This window comes from Patiria miniata, unplaced genomic scaffold, assembly GCF_015706575.1.
Source record: "Patiria miniata isolate m_02_andy unplaced genomic scaffold, ASM1570657v1 HiC_scaffold_8, whole genome shotgun sequence".
NCBI classification, from domain to species: Eukaryota; Metazoa; Echinodermata; class Asteroidea; order Valvatida; family Asterinidae; genus Patiria; species Patiria miniata.
In genome coordinates this window covers 12,158,399-12,180,949 of record NW_024037075.1, presented here as the reverse complement: position 1 = coordinate 12,180,949, position 22,551 = coordinate 12,158,399, and the positions used below count along the sequence as shown (strand labels likewise).

The 22,551-nt window shown below is 40.4% G+C and overlaps 1 protein-coding gene across 5 annotated transcripts in view; it reads right to left on the bottom strand.

Annotated features, from left to right (window-relative positions):
* Window positions 1-22,551, bottom strand: part of LOC119719076 (A-kinase anchor protein 9-like) — a 106,341-nt gene that overhangs the window by 49,393 nt on the left and 34,397 nt on the right. For all 5 annotated transcript variants that reach the window (XM_038188380.1, XM_038188381.1, XM_038188383.1 and 2 more), the window contains exons 6-9: window positions 17,323-17,490; window positions 10,499-14,599; window positions 5,538-5,810; window positions 4,300-4,534 (exon numbers count right to left, since the gene is read on the bottom strand). In XM_038188380.1, coding sequence (XP_038044308.1) covers window positions 4,300-4,534; window positions 5,538-5,810; window positions 10,499-14,599; window positions 17,323-17,490 — 4,777 coding nt within the window. The remainder of the gene's footprint in view (window positions 1-4,299; window positions 4,535-5,537; window positions 5,811-10,498; window positions 14,600-17,322; window positions 17,491-22,551) is intronic.

Below are 22,551 nucleotides of genomic sequence, written 5' to 3'. Positions count from 1 at the left end.
TTCAAAGTTGCAAACCATTCGATGACTTATATTAACAGTATGTGCATACATGTATCTCTCTTTTTTGTTTAAATCTGTTTATTTTTTATATATATTAAAAACCACTGCTTTATTGTTTTAAGTCAATTTCATTCGGAACACCATCTGCAACAGTCAAAGCACTTCATACGATCGCCCGGTACCCATCACCATAATCGCACACAGAAACATATGTCAGGTTATATGTTTACCACTCGCCAATGCCAATCACTGCACTGAATCACCCATGCCCATATATTTTCACTGGTAAACAAAGTGCCACTGCAACCTCATTACAAATATATGCAGAGTACCGACAAGGTTTGAAAAATTATTACAATATAGGCCTTCTTAATATTGACCGCATTGGAGAGATGCACTATTTATGGAAACCTTATATCAAAAGATATGAAACAATATTACAAAATAATAATACAAAGTCCATGGATGTCAATTTGTCTAAAGTCCAATTTTCTGGTAAAATATTACCTTTTTGTCGGGCTGGGTATCATTTATTCATTTATTTATTAGCCTGCCAAATTAACTTGTTGTGCATCACACACACAAAAAGACTACCCCTGGATGACCCCGTTACTATGGCAACAGAAAGCCACATTTCACACCTTTTTCCATTACTGCCAGCTGTCCTTTGTTTTTCTTAGCGTGTGTTTGCTGTGTGACATTTTCTGGGGGCAAGCAGGAGACATTGTTTAAAATAAAATAATCGTCGAGCTCTCTCCCCACATGTGTAAACACGGGGTAACATGTGTAAGGTCGTTCAATATTTGACAAGCCAGGAAGAATATAAAACTGATCTCTGAATGACTAAGTAGCTTATACTTCGACAGCTTCAAACTCCATTATTTAGCTAGCTTTCTGCACAAGCCTGATCAACTCTGCATACATTTTGTATTTCTGTATCTTTTAGTGCTATGTTTCTTCTTTTCTGGACAATATATGGGTGCCTTCATATTTTTAAAAGTAAACATTGCATATCAATCAAGAATAAAAAAATACTGAGCTCACATTATCTCTATTTATGTGCAAGTACATGTATGATTTACTTTCCCTTTTTTGCCATGACAACCTGCATGTCATGAAAATTTGACATTAAATAGTCAAAATAAAATAATATATTTGTGGTCAATGCCAGTATTCCTGGTTCATTACCTTGTAACACAAACTTAATCTGGCCCCCAAATATTGAAATACAGTGAAATCTCGATAAGTCAAACCTCAAGGGAACAGGTTCAAAATTTGACTTAAGCAGAGTTTTGAGTTAAGCAGGGTTGTATATCGTTGTTATACAACTGAAGGGAATGGATTCTTTGTCTGACTTAATTAACAGTTGTTTTGAGTTATCAGAGTTTGACTTATCAAGATTTCACTGTAAACCCTCAATAACATAATATTTTTCACGCCTGCATGTGAAACACATGCATTAGTGTACTCCCGGTACATGTCCAATGTGACTCGGACTCGGACTTGAAACAAAATTTTAACCACCAATATTAATTCTCGTAAGAAGAACACAAAAACAGCTAATTTTTAAAGGATGGTTGTGTGGACCTAATTCTACTTTTAAATGCTCTTTAAAATTAATATTGTTTTGTAGCCCAATCGGGCACTTTCCATGACGAAGTGTCCCTTTAAGTATCGTAGAATTAATGGCCAAAGAAAAATCTGTAACCGCAGTCACATAAGATGATCATAAAATCATTTTGCTGTTTGTAAAAATATATATTAAGCATATAAGTTTTATGTTTATACTGCCAGTAGCCCTATAAACAGTCCTGAATCCTCCAATTTTAATACGATTTTGCACACCCCTTTTAATACTTGTTCATGGATTTCTTGACTTTTTGAAAAAGATTCTATTAAGTGTCAAACGTCCGACTCTCTAATTTCTATGAATTTGTTCACTGTACACATGTATCATCCTTTTTTTAAACTGCACACTCATTGTGAAGCCATTCATGTACATGTGCATAGCCCATTGCATTACACATCTGTACAGTCTGGCCATAAAGTGGTCAATATTTTTACATTATCTACAAGTATTTCTTGGCCTACTACACTATTTTGATCTAATGTGTTCATATGCAATGATGCTACAATCATAATTGGAAGCATGAAAACTAGAATTCAGAGCATACTTAACAGTGCTACATAAAAATACATTTTTACTGTGCACGCTTACCATAGCTTGTAAGTGTATAAGACAACACATATTCTCCACATAGCAGATCAAATTATTAAATAATCCACAATCCAGAATCACAGTAATAGGCCATCCACACACCAGCTACATGTTGCAATATCCTCGCATGGAAAAACATCCCAACCACTTGCTGGAAATCATATCTCGAGTGTAGGGAATATTATAAACACGTAGTACGTGTAGCGTCCCCCTTTTTCTTGTGTACACACGGAGCACACAACAAGACAGGCTGAATGGTGCAATGCCTGTATGTAATCAGCTACATCTAGCCCGGCATAATTACATTTTCAGCGTGGGTACTACTAGGCCATGGGTTGACCTTTGTTCACTTGAATTGCATATCATCCACACAAAAAAAGAAGCCTGCCACTACAGATCAGGAAAATTGTGTCACTGTGGGTTGCCCCCTGTTATGTAAATGAGACAGGCTTTTGTTATGGTAATGACCCTGAATGTCACACTGTTGGCTGTAGAACTGATCCAATGGACCAGACCATTCACCCACGGGGTGTAGCGATTTTGCTCCTACAGAACAGGCACCCCTAAAATGCGGACTATTCCATTTAACAATTGTCAGGGAATAATAAGATTCACAAAAAAATGAAGTTTGAACCGATGCGATGAAAAGTTGAGGATATTTAAACTTTCAAAGAAATTTGACAAGTGATTTCACCCTTTTCTCACCCCTTCCTGAATGCACAATACTTTCTCCCAACTCAAGGTCTCAGACTATCCCCTTCTGATTTTCATGAATGAAACGCGGCCCTGAATGTTTTTTGATAGGTTAGATTTTTGACAACAATTTCTGTCGTTAGTGTAATCGTGCAGGGCAGGTGGAAACGACAAACTACTTGTTCCCTCGGCACGTGCCATTCGACTCTTGAGTGGTTGGGAGGAAGTTGAGAAGTGTGCGCGTCAAGTGGAAGTTGTCAAAATTGCAATTTTTTTTATTTAATTGCGTATGACTCATTTCATTTCCTCAGCAAGACATAGTCTGATAATTGGTACTTTGAGTAGTTCAAAATAAGCAGCAAAATAAAATTGGACAAAACAAGGAATCCCACATTCAGGAAAAGATGCAAAACATTTTCCACAGCAACAGATCCTTTGAAATATGTAACCTTGTTATCTGAATAAACGTATGTGACTGACAGTACAACTCCTGTCTAAATCCTTCAATCTTACTCAACAAAGACCACTCACTTACATTCAATCAATCTTTTCATTTTGTCAACACTTTGATATTTGTAATGTCTGAAGCCAACCTGGTAAAGATAGATTGCATAAATGGATTATGCTTTTTTAAACATACGCTACTTATTTTGAGGAGTGTCCAAAAAGTTGTTTAAAGCTATATTCCATCATTTGCAGCTATCCGAAAAGTAACTGGCGTAATTATTGTTGAAAAACATACTTGGTTGAAAGATAGTAAGGGGACTAAACTCCCTGTGAAATTATTCTTTCTGGCAAGCTGTCATTTTGAAGTAATCAACGAAAGAAGGCCTTTCCAACGGTGCTTCTTAAGACGCACCGTAGGAAATTTAAATTAGTAGTTCGTTTTGTTATTCGGCGAAGCGCGCGCAAGCATTGGCACGACGCATAATTCATCGGGTCAGTGCGCGACATTGTGTAGCTGCAATCGGCTCAGTGAGAACGTGTCTCGGACGCTGAATTCAGGCCCAATTCAAAACATGATTCAGCAACTTTTGATTTGAAATTGAGATCCTAGAATGCTGTTTTTCTCGGAATATACAGCTGAAGCTGAGCTGAAACTTCATCAGGCTAGTTGTTCAGTACCCCTCTTTAGATTTTGAGCACTTTTGTTGCTTCAAACGAACAAAATGCCCAAATTACAAATGATGGACTATATCTTTAACCACTGATTTCCATAAGTATTACCATAACAACTAACATCATCACCAACAACACCACAATCACCTCCTCATTCAAAGACCAATATGACCATCGTCACTCCTTCCAAAAAAACATCTCCTCTCAAGCTGAGACCACAAACATCTCTCCCAACCTCCAAAAGGAGGGTTTTTTAAATCCCAACTCACCTCTTCTCCTGTTCCTCTCCTCCTCCAGCATTCTCTCCATGGCTTCCAGCCTCGCAGACCATCTCTCCTCCATCCCTTCGATCTCCTCTCGCTGCGACTCGGTCAGCGTCTGTCGCAGCTCGGCTAACGCCCTCGCCTGCTGGCTCTCCGTCTCGGAGCGTTCTACCTCCAGCTGGCCCATGTACATCTGCTCCATAGATAGACGCATGGCAGCTAGCTCAAGCTCTCGCTCATTCTGAGATCACAGAGAGAAGAAACACATGAAGCTGTGATTGAGTGGTAGGCAGTGGCTTCAATTCAAGACACAAGTTCTTATCCGTATTATGAATAAATGGTGAGCCTCCCTCCTTACTTGCTCCACCTTTACTCATCCTTCTGATGAATATTAAAATCTACAGCCACACCCACAACACACCTTAGCCTACCTCCTCTCTCACTCCACCTCTACTCACCCTGTTATGAATATTGAAATATAGAGCCACGCCCACATCACACCTTAGCTTCCCTCCTCACTCACTCCACCTCTACTCACCCTCTAATGAATATGAAAATCTAGAGCCACGCCCACATCTCATCTTTCCTCCTCACTCCACCTCTACTTACCCTGTTGTGAATACTGAAATATAGAGCCACGCCCACATCACACCTTAGCTTCCCTCCTCACTCACTCCACCTCTACTCACCCTCTAATAAATATGAAAATCTAGAGCCACGCCCACATCTCATCTTTCCTCCCCACTCCACCTTTACTCACCCTGTTATGAATACTGATAGAGCCACGCCCACATCACACCTTAGCTTCCCTCCTCACTCACTCCACCTCTACTCTTAACTCACCCTCTAATGAATATGAAAATCTAGAGCCACGCCCACATATCATCTTTCCTCCTCACTCCACCTCTACTCACCCTGTTGTGAATACTAAAATATAGAGCCACGCCCACATCACACCTTAGCTTCCCTCCTCCTCACTCCACCTCTACTCACCCTCTAATGAATATGAAAATCTAGAGCCACGCCCCCATCTCATCTTTCCTCCTCACTCCAGCTCTGCTCACCCTTACAATAAAACCAAGAGCCACACCCACATCTCTTCATAGCCTCCCTCCTCACTCACTGTATACTCGCTACTTTAGTATTAAAATCTAGAGCCACACCTTAGCCACTTTCCTCACTCAACCCGGCTCTACTCACTCCTCTAATGAATATTAAAATCTAGAGCCACGCCCACATCTTACCTTAGCCTCCCCTCTGACTTGCTCCACCTCTTCCCGGTACGCCTGCTCCAGTTGTCCCCTCATCTCAGCAAAGATGCTGTAATGCTTGGAGTCCAGCTCCCCCCTCAATGCCTCCATCTCCCACTCGTGACGGTCCCGCATCTCGTCCAGCTCCCGTCGTCGCTCACGCTCGTGGACGTCCCTCGCCGTTCCCAGCTGGTGCCGGCGGTCGTCATCCAGCTCCGCCTGTAAGGACTGCAGCTTGGTCTCAAAGTGAGTCCGGAGCTCGTCCAGCTGTTTGTGGGGGAAATTTGTGTGATTTACGGTTGTTTTATTGCAAGGAGTTCCGGTTGACAGTGTAAATGCACTTTAAGGCCGTGAAAAAAAAGTTCATGTTTATTTACAGACATCATCTTTTTCATCCACCCAGTAGTGGAGTTATGGACGTACAAATCTTCTTTTTTTTAACAGAGTTCTGTCTTTTCAAAGTGTGCAGAAATTTTACTTAAAGCATATGTTTGGAGGGAAACTCTGGAGAAAGGTAATTGAGAAGACAAATTCTTGAGATGAGTGTAGGTTAAAGGATTGATAGTTTTGTTCAAAAATCTCTCGCCAGTTCAGAGAACTTTTACCTCGAAATTGGCCCATTAAAAGGACTAAAAATACCCCGAATATTACAAATATTAGGGTCAAATACTGCAAGGAGGAAGTTACGTACTCAAAATGGGAGAGGTGTAAGGATGATGCGTTTACAGAAAGGAGGGGGCACTTTCAATGTTTCCAAATCTCAAACTTGGGAATTTTCAAACCTGGAGAAGATTCTGATGAAGAATATTCTGCATTTGAGCAATGTTTAAAGTTCTAAATTAGGGGGAAATTATTTGCATTTAATAAAATGAAATAATGAATGCAACAATAACACAAGCTGTGGACTCTTCTTTTCTCGGTTTTGTTTTTTCTGCATTTCGTTGCCTACTTTATTTTTTTCCTCCAACAAAATCTGTAATTAGTTTTTCTCCTTATAAGTACATTTCTTGTCACTTTGGTTTGAGGATTGGGTCAAAGACAGGCTTGAGGTTGGAATTCAGTTTTGGTTTCAAAGTTGGAAATTTCTCAATTTTTGAAAGGACAGGACTTTTCCATTCACAATTCCCGAAAGATTATTTTCCCCACAAGAAAAGAATTGGAAATTCATCAAATGAAACAGAGGAAACGTAGAGATAACAGAAACACAAAATAAAATGAGCAGAAAATTCAAGGACTTTTTTGGTCGACTTGTTTTGCAGTTTCGTTTTTGCCTGGAAAGTTCTCAGGTTTTTGCCAGAGTTTGAAAAGTATTATGTCTGTCTTTGAAATCTCAACCCAAAAGTAATCCAGAAATACTCATCCAAAACAATTTCAACACGAATCCCAGCTTGTGTTTATTGCCACTTCAATTTTAAATGCATTTTTTTTTTAATGCACAATTTTTTTCTTTTGAAAGCAATGTTAATGAAAGAAGCACTGTTGTTAGTAGAATTTGGGGGAATTTTCATGAGTTAGTAGAAGTGGTTAGGGAAATGAGAAAAGCAGGGGGAAAATATTAAAGGGGAATGCCAAAGCCAGGAATTGGAAATAAATTCACAACCTTTTTGCATGTATTTGACCCAGACCTTCACAAGCAAAATAGTAAAACTCAACAAAATGCTGAAAACACACAAATCCAAATGATAGATTTTTAACACAAATATTTCAAAAAACTGAAAATTGACTAAAACAAATTCTAGGGCAAAATCACAGCATCCTCCATTTCTGAACCTTTTCAACCATGTCAACTAGACACCACAGCAGTTTTCTCAACAAATAGCTGTAGCGTGTTTATCTTTTTCCCCTCCTTTTTTTCAATTTTTTATTCTTCAGTTGCGAACAAAAGTTCCTTAAATTTTCATTTCATGAACTTTCAGATTGTTCACCCACTTCAGTTGACCAATAAAACAAAACTTTCTATTAATATACATATATACACATAACTATAACTCATTAAACGCAGATGCTGTTGAAGGCAATATTGTAGCAAAAGTCATTTCAATTTCTCACCCCAAAATATGTAACAACTAAATTGTTCATTTCCCAATATCATGCCTTTTATCCCCCTTTTATCTCATCTTGCATTCCCTCACACAAAAAAATCAATATCGCCCATGCAAAGACACTCATCACATCAGAGGTCATGCAGAGGTCATAAGGTCAAACTGAGGTCAGAGAGTACGACCTCAAGTCAGTTTTTGAGAGCAATACAACATCCCTTACCACCCAAAAGGAAGACATAAAGGAATGCTTTTTTACATGGCACTTTGGCATATTACAATGCATAAATTGCTAAATAAGTGTACGCTAAACTTTATAAATACATAATTGCATCTTAAACCAGGCAAAATATATATAATATTAACTTCTGGATCATACTTTTCTTTATAATGCATGATTTTGTTACACTGATTTTTATCTTAATAATACTCATAAGTGTAGATGCTTTCTAGCACCAAATGCTAATTTTTATCCCATTTTTCTATTTCAAAGAAATAGCATCTACACGAAAGTTCTAAAAAAACATTACGGGTAATGCTAAATATCCCTTAATTAGTATGTAATTGCACCCCACTGGCAAGCTTTCTTCTACAAAATAAAAGCATTTTGATGCTATCCACGAAAATGTTGTTCAACGAATGTAGCGGAATGTCGCTAGATACATGTACCTAACACCACTATATCGAACATCCGTCTATACTGAACATCGTTCTTGGCTCCCGATTTTTGTGTACAAATTTTTTTTTGGAAGAGTGACAAGTGGCTATTATTTCCCCAAGGACTAGAAGGGGAAAGCCAACCGTTGTTGTCGGTAGAACGCTCAAAATCTGTGTAATTACATGATTCAATAGTCGACACGTGTTCAAAGTCATCTTTCAGTAACTACATGTACCAGGCCGTGCAAGGTGAAGTTCTGAAGGGGTATATTTATTGAAAAGTGAGTACCGGAGCACCAGCAGCTTAAAATCGCTATTGCAAACAATTTCTGTGTATCTCACGATGTTCGTTATAGCGGCGCTCCACTGTAATCCCGTCCCATCCTATTTGCATTCAATGAATATTCATTTGTTTGACTTTCACACTGTAACTACAAAAGCAGCTATTGAATATGCATGAGATATAAATATTCATGAAACCACTTGACCTCTAGGCTCCAGGTTTTTGCAAAGGTCAAGTAAATAATGCTTTTGAGTCAATGAACACAAATTTGCAGGTGATGAACAATATAATCCAATACTGGTCAACCACTGCCGCCATTGAAAATTTAGAAACCAACTTAAGTACAAAAATAGTAATCTGTTATATGAAATTAATTAAAAACGTCAAAGCTATTTTAATTTTGTTTTTCTGTGTTAAACCCTCAAAATGGCAGATTCCTGTGGAAGGAAGGGACCTAAACTTGAAACGTTTATAAAAATTGGAATATTCTTTGAAATAAAATCCTTCTTTTGAATATCAATCGTGCGTATTTTTATGAATTTTTCCACAGAAAAAAATGTGCAGCTGGCAATACGCGCCATCCATGCAAGCTACTACTCAAATTGTCAAAAATATAATAATAATTCGACTACTTCATTCTCTGATGAATAAAGAGCCATTGCATCCATTTGCTTAATTGCTTCGTGGAGCTGCGTAAGCACGACCAATCCAGGAAACACAGACAATGAAAGATTGATAGTTTGCGCCGCAGAGAAAAGCCCAAACAATATGTCTAGAATCATAATCCCTCGGAAATTCAGGTGGCAAAAAGAAAAAAAATAACAGTAAGAGAAGCGCGTCACGAAGGAAGAATACACAGGAAATAGCTTCTCTTTTCCTGTTAGCACTTGGGGGGATATTCATTCATTCCCTAAGTGGTTTGAAAACATTTCATTAAAAAAATGGCTACTTGAAAACATTTCATTAAAAAAATGACGTACATTGTAGATGTACTCTGGCAATGAAATTGACTATACAGCTGCATTGGTTTATGAAAGAGAATAAAATGTGTAAGAGGTTGTTTTTTGGGGGGTGATATAAAATATTTTTTATTTTGTTGTTCCATTTGGGGTTTGAATTTAGTGGGTTGACTTGACTTTGAGGAATTCAAATGGATAGATCACGGAACATGGATTTATTGAGGTAAGTTGTGAAGTTCTGGTAGGTTTAAAAACGTTTAAAGCAAAATACTAGAAGAGTAAGGGTTAATGTTTGAGTTCGGAAATTACTTTTGAAAGGTGTGAAATCTAGTCTTTTTAAATTTCAGTGCAGAATAGGGTAATGAGAGAATAAGTTAAGTCAAATTTTTAAAGATTGAACCATTACCAAAGAAGGAAGGATTGTGACTGATTGGTTGTTTAATTTTCAGGTTATTTTACTTTTTAGTTTACCAATAGGTGGTTAGTCATGATTCATTTGAGTAGAACAATTACATGTATGCAATTTTTTTTTCTTCGCCTATATCGACTTTTTACCGTGAAATAAACTTCCCGTTCACAATAAACCTTTTTTATTTTTGTGAGAATTTCAGTAAAACTAAGGTTGGTGCATGTATTTTAATTTAACTGGTAATGTATTGGAAAGCTTTTGGAGTACATGCAACTCTAAACATTTCAATAATTCTGAACTTATTTGCTGGTTTTGTTAAGGCGGACCAATCAGCTCTTTTGCTTTATATGGAATGTTTCGCTTAGACATCACCCGATGTGACTATTTTACAGAACAAAAATATACACTTGACATTCAGCATGTATGTATAGAGAAACATATATAAGAAACTACCACATGTGTTTGAAACTTCAAAAAGTTGAGTTTTAATCAACTGAAGCTACAATACTGGACAAGACCCATCGACCTACCTCGATTTTTCATAGCGCCGTAGTTTGTTAAACAAATATTGCAAGGAAGAAAATAACTTAATAAGAATACCAATGCACCTGAGATTGGTGTCTGGTCTTGAGGAGGGAGATCTCATGTAGATGTTGTTCCTTGGATTTCCCGTCGACGTCGTCAAACTCCGCCCTCAGCTCTCGCTTCAATCTGGCCACGGCGTCAGCATGTTGGCGGTCCTTTTCGAGCCTCATACGCTGCAGGCGGGCCAGCTTGTCCTTCTCCGCGTCGTTCCGGAAGGACGTCATATCGTCTTCGTAGCGCTTCTTCAGGAAGGACTCGCGGTGCTGGAACTCCAACCTCTGCTCCCGGAAACCCACTTCCCAGCGCCGGACCTCCACGTCCTTGTGTCGCAACTCTGCCTCAAGGCTGGACTTCTCCGTCAAGAGCTGGTGCTCTCGCTGCTGCAACTGCTGCTCAATGTCCCGGAGGTCGCACTCAAGGGACCGCTTCTGGCGAGAGAGCTCCTGTTCCAAGTGGTCCTTCTCCTCCAACAAAGCTTCAAGCTTCTGCTGCTCCTCGATGCGCTTCTGCAAGGCCAGCCTCTCCTGCATCAGCTTTTCTTGGACCTCTTCTTTCTCGGAAAGCTTCTTGAGAAGCAGTTCCTTCTCCTGCCTTAGTCTTTCCTCCCTGGAGTTGGAATCATTCAGGATGTCTGATAGGCTCAGTCGCTCCTCTTTTTGTTGTTCAAGCTCGCCTTGTAGCGATTTCTGATGGGCCTGTAATTCAGTTAACTGCTGGCCAAAGATGTCTTGAACCTCTTCCGAGACTGACTCATTGGTCTTGATTTTCTTTTCAAGGTCCTCAAGTTTTGTTTGGAGGTTTTCCTTCTCTGATTCCAATCTGGCATTGCTCTCCTGAAGGATGCCAATCTGCCGAGTTTTCTCCGTTAAGATCTCATGCTCCGTTTGTTCCTTACGTACAATTTTCTGTTTCAGCTCATCCACTTCTTCTTCGAGAGCAAGAAGTTTCTCGTTAGAGTTTTCCTCCTTCTCCTTCAGCAAGTTGGCAGCTGCATCTTTCTCCTGTTGCAAGGCATCCTTCAGTAGTGAGTTTTCTTTTCTGTAGATCTCTGCAGTTTCATTCAAGTCCTGTTTCAATCGCTCAATTTGGTTTTCGAGATTTTTCTCAGTTTGCTTGGCTGCCTGGATGTCTCTCTCTCGCTTGAGGCTGCCAAGTTCCTCTTTAAGGGTTTCGTTTTCAAGGGTTAACTCTGTCTCAAGATGTTGCAGTGACTCATTCCTGGCCTGTAGTTGGGGGAGCCTCTCCTCGACCTGCCAGCGTTGTTTCTTCTCCTGCTCTAGTTGGGATTTGACAACCCCCAACTCCTGCTCTGCCTCCTGCCATTCAGCCACCGCGTGTTTCCGCTCGTCATCGGCAATCTGTAATTGTTCCCTCAGCGATGTAATCTCCGCCTCTTTCATGTCGATGCTCGTCCGCAGGAGATCAAACTCATGCCTTAATTGCACCAGGTCAGACGCCACGCTGGCCCGCTCCTCGGCCGTTTGTTCCAGCGAGTCACGCAGGATGGCATTTTGTTTCTCCGCAGCTGTCATTTCTGGTGATTTCCTGCCACTGTTGCCCGAGGCCGAGCTCCCGTCATCGTGATGGATGTTCTTACGCAGTGCCACCTGCCGCTCATAACTCTCCCTCTGCTGCTCCAATTCCTGCTTTAAAGTCGTGTTATCGGACAAAGCCGCAGCCAATTCCTTTTTCATCATCTCCTTGTCCTGTTTGGCGTTACCCATGACTGCAAGATCGTGCCCGAATTCTGCATTCTTAGAAATCTGAGATGCAACTTCAGTTTTCAGCTCTTCATTTTCGGACTTGAGCATGGACAGTTCATCGGTGAGATGTTCAATTTGCCCCTTGGCGTTTTCGTACGTGCCTGAGTCCTTTCTGAGTTGGGTGTTAATGTTCTTTAGTTCATTCATAATTTCCTTTAGCTCCTCAATTTGTTCGAGGTCATCCTTGTGTTGCTTCTTAGCAATTAAAGATTCTTCAGAATGCTGTGTCTCCAAGTGATCCACAGTTTGCTTTAATTCGTCTAACTCACTCGCAGCATTTTGTTGTTCACTCAAGCGAGACAAGGCTTCACTGAGCTCTTGCTTCACCTCATCCCTGTCCTTTTCGAGCCGGTTGAGTTGATCACTTAGAGCTCCCTTTTCTGCTTCTAGCTCAGCCACCTTCTCAGACTGACTGTTCCTCTCGTCTTCCAAGAGACAAATCTTTGCCTCAAACTCTTTCTCAGTTTCTTCCATTAAATGCTGAAGTTCTTCTTTTTCCTTGAGGAGGTTTTCTCTTTCAGAAGCCCAAGCATCATCTTCTCCTAGCACAGCAGCCGATTTGTGGCTTTCCAGCTCTCCCCTAGTCGCTTCCAACATATTTGAGATTTTAGATTTCTCCTCACCGATCTGTTTCACCTTGGTCTGATGCTCTTCATTGAGTTTGTCCATCTGTTCCTGGTAGGCTGCCTTATCCTGCTTGCTGGTTTCCAATTCAGCTCGCAGGTTTTCCAGTTCATCAGCAATCTGGGATTTCTCATCCTCAGACTGTTCCGACCGGTCCGGTGATTCTGCTTCTAACTCTTGAAGACGATCGTGGAGGGTCTCCAGACCCTGGGAGGTTGTGGGTCTGATCTCAAAGGTCTCTAGGTCGAGTAGGAGCCTCTCATTTTCGGCGTTCAAGCGATCCTTCTCATTGATGACATTGAGGAGTTCCTCTTGCAGCTCCTCTTGCTCGTGATGGCTGGAGTCAATCTGTTGGAGGAGGGCATCCCGAGCTTCTGACAGGTCCTGGTTCTCATTCTGCAATCTCCTGATCAGATCTGCCTGATCAACAGTGTCATCCAGACTAGTCTGGTGAAGCTCAAGCTGCTTCAGTCTCTTCCGCTCAGCCTCGACTTTCTCAGCCAACTCTGCGTCATATTTATCCTGGAGCTCCTGCCGAGCCTTCTGCAACTCAGCGACAAATTCCCTGTCCTTCTCAGCTCTGATGCTCTCCACCTTCTGCACGTACTGCTCTTCCAAGTTCTCCTGGATCTCTTTGAGTTCATCTTGGTACTCTACTCTCAGCTCCCCTTGAAGCCTCTTCAGGTCAACCTCATGAGAGTATTTCAGATCATCTATTTTGTCTTCGTAGTCTAAGCTGAGGTCTTCTTTGATAGTTCTTTTTAGCTCCTCAAGATCAACTGGAGCATCACCGCTCTTCTCTCTGAGGTTCTCTAACTCAGCTTTCAAGGATTCCACCTCCTCCGTATGAGAATCTTTCAGGGAGCTGTTCTCGTTGAAGGTTGTTTCTAATTTCGTGTTCAATTCTGCAACAACCTCTTCATGGTCTGCCCTTAGCTTGGCGATCTGGTCCTCATAGTCAATATTGATCGCTGCAAGCCTGTCAGCTTCTGCTATGTGCTGCTGCAGGGATCTTTTTACATTATTCAGTTCATCACTTTGGGATTCCTGGAAGCGCAAGAGATCCTGGTTGGACTCATCCAGTTGAGCACTCAACTCTTCCTTCTTGCTGCACTCATCGTCCAGGATCATTTGAGTTGTATACAGTTTTTCAGTTTGATTTTCGTAAGCCTCAACCGTCTCTGCCAGCTTCTGTTTCAGATTTGCAATCTCGTCCTGGCTTTTGCGGCTCTCAGAGTCTCTTTTCTCAAGTTCATCTTTGAGACCAGCAATCTGCTGCTCTAGGTCCTCGCACAGTCTGTTGTTCTTGGCGTTAGCATCCAGAGTCCGCTCCATCTCACTACACTTCTGCTCTAAGAGGTCCTTCTCCTGCTGGTGGCGTTCCTGGAGCTGCTCCTTGATCATGACGATCTGATTCCCGAAGCTCTCATCAAGCTCGGCCTGGAGCTGGGCCAGACTCTGCTCGCGAGACTCTGGGCTCAAGTCACCACCTTGCTCCTTCAGCTGCTGCTGTAAGGAGACAATCTCTTCAGCTGAGTGTCTGCGAAGGTCTTCCTTCTCCTCGACAGCTTCCACCAGCTCCTTGGACTTCTGGGCGTAGCGCTGGGCCAGGGTCTGCATGGCGGCTTCCTTGTCGCTGACTGTCTGTTTCAGGGCTGTCACCTGCTCCTGGGCATTGGTCAGTTCCTCGGCCAGACTGCCGTGGCCACCATTTTGCTCCTTCAATGAATCCCCAGCCTAAATGGAAAAAAGAAAAGAAAAACAATAAGGCTGGTTAAACAAACTATGAAGAAATTCTATTTCAACAAATTAATTTGTCACTTCACATCAAGAAGTAGACGTTGCTCCACTTTAATTTCTACCTTGCTTCATTTTAATCTACTAAACTTTTTGTCCCAACTTAACTTCATAAGGGTTTTTTTTAATAAGCATTCACTTACTAGAATATATAATCTATAAGAAAACAACTTCAGGAATTATTAGAATTTTTTACTTTGGTACTAACATTTTGGCAAGTATAAAATGTTTCATTGTCAGCTGTACTGGCTTATACTTACAATTCTGTGTCCATATGTACATACATATGAAACTAAAACCAATCAAAAAGTACTCAACAACTACAACCAAATGATTGTTTAATTTGCTCTCAAACTCAAGTGTGTATTTCTGTACCGGTGCCTATACTACTCAGAAAAGTACTTGAACATAGCATTGCCACATCGCATTACGAAAACGTTAACATTTGTAATGTTGGGTAGTTGATCCGAAGTGGCAGTGGGCATAAATGAACTCTATTCAGGCATGCGACTGCTAAGTTCTGAAAAAGAAGAACTCTCAAACTTCACAAGACTTAAACAGTGTTTTAAAGGGAATGTACATCATTGGCTTTTGCTGTAATTTTCAGAAATGAACTATTTGAGGGGTTAGTATAATAGATCAAATATTGTTACACTGACATGTTTGAAGTTTTGTGTTCAAAAATGCTGGAAAAACCAAGAAAAACAAAAATGTTCAAGTAGTCTGGTTCCTTGACTCCACTAAAGATAAAATGGATCTATTTATAGATGCCGGAAAATTGTAAGGTAAGGGAACCAGTCTAGCTGGCCTGCACCCGTTCATGAACATGTAACCAATAGCAAACAAAATTTGGACCGAAAAAAAGTGTAAAGTTGGAGCAGTAGTTGAAAAATAGTTAGGTTTTTCCAACGGTGGTCGGCCGACCACCGTTGGAAATGTATACAAAAATACCGTTTTCTTGAAAATGACTTCATACCAGGTGCCATTATTTTACAGGATGCTTTAGACTGTCATTTACCAACATCCTAGTAAGGTATTTCGTAAAAACTTGGTAGTTTTATTTTTCGACGTTTGCAAATGTTGTATATTTCCTCTAATGGCATTAGTGTGAAGTGACAATGAGGAAATCAACTGATTCGAGAAAAAGTGTATATTCTTGACTTCAAAAAATAAAGAGTGCGCCAAAAAAAGTGCAACATTCACAAAACAAATAATTTAAAAATGTTTAATTTTTTGTTCTTCAATGAAATTATATATCACATTAAAGCCTGACTTTTTCTTAATCCACTCCTTTTTACCCCATTCCATTTGGTGCCTAGATCCAGAAATACAATCAATTAAGTGAAAGGGCGTAAATTTGACTTGGGCTACTCTCAACTGGACATGCTGAATCTGAGTTAAAGGGAATGTACAACATTTGCTTTTGCTGCAATTTTCAGGAATAAATGGATTTGGAGGATTAGAATGTTATAACAAATATTGTTAAACTGACTTGTTTCGCGTTTTGGGCTTGTAGATGCTGGAAAAACCAAGAAAACCAATCATGTTCTTGTAGTCTGGTTCCCTGACCCCACTTAAGATGAAACGGAGCAATTTATGGACTTTTGGGAATTGTAAGGTCGGAGAATCAGTCTAGCAGGTTTGTACACCTTCACAGGTGTGTAATCAATTGCAAAGAAAATGTGGAATAACTAATTATGAAAAATTGGGAGCAGTTTTTGAAAAAAAGCCAGTTTTCTCCAACGCTGGTCGGCCGACCAGCGTTGGAAAGATACCATTTTTCTTGAAAATGACAGCACACCAGGAGCCACGATTTTACAGGACGCTTGAGACTGTCATTCCCTAACAATCCAGTAAGGTATTTCGTGATAATTTGATCATTTCGCTTTATGATGTTTGCAAATGTTGTATCTTCCCTTTAAGCATTGAATAGGCATTGAAGTTGGTGACATCACAGGTGAGAGTGGCCCAAGTAATTTCACTTAATTGATTGAATTTCTGGATCTAAGGACCCAAATGGAATGGGGTAAAAAAATGTGCATTGAGAAATAGTCAGGCTTTAATGTAATATATAATTTCATTGAAGAAAAAAAATATTATTTATTTAATTATTTATTTTCTGAATGTTGCATTTTTTTGGCACACTCTGTGTACTAAGTACAACTGCTTTGAATAATCCTCAGTACCATGTGTCTTCCAAAAAACCTTCATTTGGCCAAAAAAAAAAGTCTCCGGTTTCTGGTATGGAGCTTACCTAAAAAGTGGTGCGGCGACGCGGCTTTTTTTTTTTTTTACCTGATTTTTTTGCTTCAAATGTCAGCTGATGACTGCAAATGGTGCCCGACTAAACTTAGTGCAAATATATGGGAGTCAAGAGAGGCCACATTCTCGACCATAACCCAATCTAAAAACACGTTAAAATTGTGCAGCAGCAGGATTCCAGTCAAACCAGTGAGTTTAGCGGTTTTGAGACATCATCTTTCATTGGAAAAAAAACTTTTTCATTTTGCCGATGCGCATGGCTGCGGCGACGCGCAAGCATACCAGAAACCGGAGACTTTTTTTTTTGGCCTTTGGATGAATTTTTTTTAACTACATAGTTCAGCGTACACAGGACTTTTTAATTTGTCTCATCAAAACTATTTCATCGCTTAATCATCTACCTCTTGCAGTTGCGACTGGAGGGTGCGTATCTGGCGCGCCAGCTCCTCCGTCTGCGCAGACGCTTCTTTCTGGATGTCGTCGCGACTAGCGAGGGCGCCCTGTAGGTTGGTGGACAGGTGTCGGATCACGTCGTCGCGCTGCTGCAAGGCCTGCTGGAACTCTTGGATCTGGGTGAGAAACAAAAAATTTGAAAAATTATCACAAACTGAATTTATTTTTGTAAAGTTTTTTTTTTTTTCTTCGGCATTTACTGACATGATTTTTACAAGTGCTGCATATTCTTTCATGCATACCTTTGTAAATACCGCAAAATCCTCTAAAACTTCTGTAACTGTAAAAAGGAACTGTAAGTGTAAGGGCCAATGTAAACAGGTCAGTTTTACATTGCTATTTTGGTCTAAAAAGTCATCTTTCACATGTGAGCTGTATCTTAATTCATTTTACATGTATAAGATTGGGGAAAGTTCATGTACTTTATCGGTACATGTACATTACATGTATAGTAGCTCAAACGCTAATTGCACTCAACCACTATTTGAAACCACCCACCGCCCTTCCCCGCCAAAATATTGGACTAAAACTTCAGTGTCAGAAAGTACTAGAACCAAGGCTCATGTATAACATGGCCAAGTTTGAGCCCTAGAGGGCGCCATACACAGCACCAGCCTCGACCCTGTTACGCTAATTGCACTCAACCACTATTTGAAACCACCCACCGCCCTTCCCCGCCAAAATATTGGACTAAAACTTCAGTGTCAGAGAGTACAAGAACCAAGGCTCATGTATAACATGGCCAAGTTTGAGCCCTAGAGGGCGCCATACACAGCACCAGCCTCGACCCTGTTATTCCGTCTGGCGTGATGACTACACAGCGTCTAGTCATGGCCGTCCCAGTCAGACTCGTCCCCAGGGGACCGACTCAAGTCCGGTTGTGGAAACAGCTGACGTGCAGTGATAAAGTCACTTCTGGTCTGACGTTCTTGCATTGAACTACAACAAGTCCTCGCGTGGATACGCTCACCAAAAATAGGTCCTGGCTTTTTAATTCTCCGGCTTCTATTGGCACATCTTTCCTGAAATTACAATTAAGCAATTTCCGAGAGTCCCAGATTTTTTGTTTTACTCTCAAGCTAAAGCTCACGACAGTAAATCCGACAGTTTGCATTAAATCAAAAGTGCATCGCTGGTCTATGTGATGCGCGTCTTTCTCAAAATAGATTTCACTCATCAAGCTTCGCAGTTCCCCCTTATCGTTCCCGAAATGAGCCCCGAAAACAGTACTATCAGATAAACTTGTAAATCACAAGCTCAAGTTGTTTTTTTGTCAAAGGAACACCGATTCCTTGACCCTATGAACTTGACACTGTTTACATTGTATTATGTTGCCCTATTTTCCAACGAAAACTGGATTTGTTTGTTCAGTCGATTAGCACACTTAATACCCTCTCCTTCCGTTCTCCAAAAAAAAAGCCTTGCAATGAAGCTTTTTTTAAAACAAAAAAAACGGTTGTTGAAACTCTACACTTTTGACCCCTTGTCATGACTTGTTTGCTCTCACTTTTCATGGCTTCCTTTGGATAAAAAAATAGGCATAGTTTAAAATGTCTTTGAACACTGGAAGGCCTACATCTTTTCTTGGGTCTGGATTTTGTTATTTCAGATGCTTAGAAATTCTGTTTTTTTGCAAGGAGGCATTTTATTTTTCTTTCAAAGGAAACTTGTCAGCATTTTGGTTTCTTTAAATAGCCCAAGTATTTGTTTCCAACAACTGCTTTTAACATTTTCCCCGGCTGGTAACTTGAAGTCATTTTCTGACGTCCATCCGTGTACTGTATTTTGAAAAATATCATTAAAGGTACATGTAGAATATATCATTTGCAGCTATATTATTGTTGAAAAGCTTACTTGGTTTAAAGATAGCAATGGCAATAAACTCCCTGTGAAATTATTCCGTCTGGCATGCTGACATTTTGAAGAAAACAATAAAAGAAGGCCATTTCCATAGATGCATCAAGTGATGCACTTTTTTTTTTACAATGCCAAAATGTTTTTAAAAATTTTCTGATGTGATTCATTGCTACCCCCTTAACATTTTTCATGCAACCTTGGCTAAAATCGCTACTGGGCATTGTCACAAATTTTCCAACAATTCCCAGAGCAAATATTATGAACGACATTTCTTTTGTTATGTTAGAAATGTTTTCCACTGTTTATTATACCAGCGAGCCACGCGACCCAGATCTAAGCAATGTCCCTCTGTACAGTGTAAAACTTGTTGACAACAACAAGGTATGCATCTAGCCTGTATCTATAGGCAGCGTTGACGACGACCTTATTCAGCCCCGCTGTATTTTTGTTATCATCAGGAGCCAAGCCAGCTGACCAGACTTAGTGTCTCGACTCACCTCAAGAACATTAATGGAATCAACCCCTTGTCTGACATTGCAGTTAAACATTATGAAAAGCACATTTGACCTTTCATGAGATTGCTCCCTCTACTGACCAAGAGCACCTTTTGTTCACGCACAAGCAATCTCTGGATTCAAAAGAAACACCCGGGCTGACATGGATCAGTCCCTTGGCGTTCGATTAGCTCTGACATCATTCTCGGGGTTCAACCGGGTCAGCCACCACAGACCCAGCTGGTGGAGCAGAGTCAGTGGTGGAAATATGTCACACGCATGTGTTGTTCATTCCAAGAAATCGACAAATATGGCGGCCGGACAGCGGAAATCTCAAGAGGACCCAAAAATAAAATTTATTTAAAGTCTAAAGGTAATTATTTATTGAGTTCATTATGACTTTTGAGGCTATAATTCCAGCCCAATTTTTTTTAGTTTTGCAATTGACTGAAAAGCAGTTAAAGGGAAAATACAACATTTGCAAACATCAAAAAACGAAATGATCAAATTATCACGAAATACCTTACTGGATTGTGAGGAATGACAGTCTAAAGCATCCTTTAAAATCGTGGCTCCTGGTGTGCTGACATTTTCAAGAAAAACTGCATTTTTCCAACGCTGGTCGGCCGACCAGCGTTGGAAAAAACTGGGTTTTTTTTCAAAAACTGTTCTTAATTTTTCATATTTAGTTTTCTGAATTTTCTTTGCAATTGATTACACACTTCTGCAGGGGTACAAGCCTGCTAGACTGATTCTCTGACCTTACAATTAATTCCCTAAAGTGTATTAAGTGCTCCGTTTCATCTTATTGGGGTCAGGGAACCAGACTACAAGAACATGATAGGTTTTCTTGGTTTTTCCAGCATCTACAAGCCCAAAACGTGAAACATGTCAGTTCAACAATATTTTCTATAACATACTAATCCTCCAAATCCATTTATTTCTGAAAATTGAAGCAAAAGCAGATGTTGCACATTCCCTTTAATCTCAAAAGAAACTACTCTAAAATGCCCTCATGTCACAGAGCACAAAAAAGAAGGAAAAAAGGGGGGAAGGGAGAATTCCCTTTAGATTTTCAAGTCAAGACCAATTCATAATTTACGCAAACTTTGACTAAATGGGCTCCGTGCACCAACGAAAGAGGGCGCCTTTTTACCTAGCAACGACATCCCATGGGTGGGACATTTAGCTGGTTGACGCGCACCGTTCCTTGTGTGTGACGCACGTACACCAGGGGATTTGTACTATGTACAATGTACACGCAGTGGTACATGGTACGGCCGCCGCGCGTCGCGGCAAAATTGCAGTCAGGCAAGATGGCGTCGGTCGGTCACCCCCAACTGTGCTTTCTTTGCCGGTGAGGGGGTACTTGTGAACAGAGCGGATTATGTAAACTTTGGTGAATCTGTTAACAGTTTTTCACTACTGGTAATTGGAGCATCAACAAACCCTAGAGCTCTCATGAGAGGTTGAGATTAAAGTCACAGCTACAATCCGATCTAACAACAGATAAAAAACTTGTCCAAGTTTGGCCAGAGCACAAGTCCAAATGTCGCACAAATCCAGGCCAAGGAAGATACAACTTGTTGATTTATGATCCCTGTGTAGTACTGATAATCACAGTGTCATTGAATTAACCTGAATTAGGCTTGGCCCCAGCTAAATGTCTGCCCACGTACTAGCACTACCTGCCTGTCCTGCCTTGCCTGTCCCCTTCCTTTTCCCAACTGCTCAATCACTAGAAACTTACGCCTAGTCTACATGTACACCTACGGTAGCACCCTGGATCAGGCGAAGTGAGTTAATGAGTGTTTGAGTTTTGCCGTTCTGAATCACCTGGAATGATGATACAGCAATATCTGATATGGCTTTTAAAAAAAAAAAAAAATTATCAACCGAACAAAAAAATGGATTAAAAGTTTGTAAAAAAGTTGCAAAGTCATGATTAGTTTTTTCCTGAGAGGAAATGTTTTTCTTTCACTTCACGACTATATGCCAAAAGTTCATCACACATTAAATTGTATTCCAAAAATACGCTTTTACACGTGACCAGACCTTTTAGAGATTAAATACAATTGTACTTCTTTTGTGAGGGGGGGGGGGGGGAATTGAGTTGGACATTTTGGACTATTATTGCAGATACTGAGTCAGTAACAATCTACATATACATTACAGGATTTGACGATAGTTTGCGTATTTATTGGAATGCTTTCTGAAAGAACTAAAAAAAAAAAATTACAGTTTAAATATTGCTACTGTAGCTACCCCAAGTTCATAGGCTAAATAGAGAGCATAAAATCTGTCATTTGTTGATAATTAAATTCTGGCAAAAAGGACACTAATTTTGAGCAGAGTTTCAAAAAATCAATACTTGATAAAATGCACTCAGGATATATCCACCCTTCATTCCCCCCCCCCACCCCTTTTTGTGGTTGTAGGGGAAATATGTTAAGCCTCATTTTTACCGAAGACAAGAATAAAATGGGCCTGTTTCTAATGTGCAACACAATGATTAGGCAACGAGTACAATTCCCGAAGTTGAACTGAACTGGGTGTGTGTGCTTGGCCTCGCGTCTATCGCTTTGTTTTGACAGGAACGCCATCAAATCCTCTTTCATCAGCCTGTCAGGCCGATTTCTTCTCAAACTCTCCCCAGAATAATGCAAAAATATGAGTTCCTGCTTCTATTTACGGCATCCGGGATAAATTTACATGCAGAGGAAACACATGCACAGCGAGTAAACATTCCTGCCGTTATCTTAAAATATTCGATACAAAAAAGGTGGGGAGAATTAACGTCCTACATGTGACGGGAGATAAAAGATT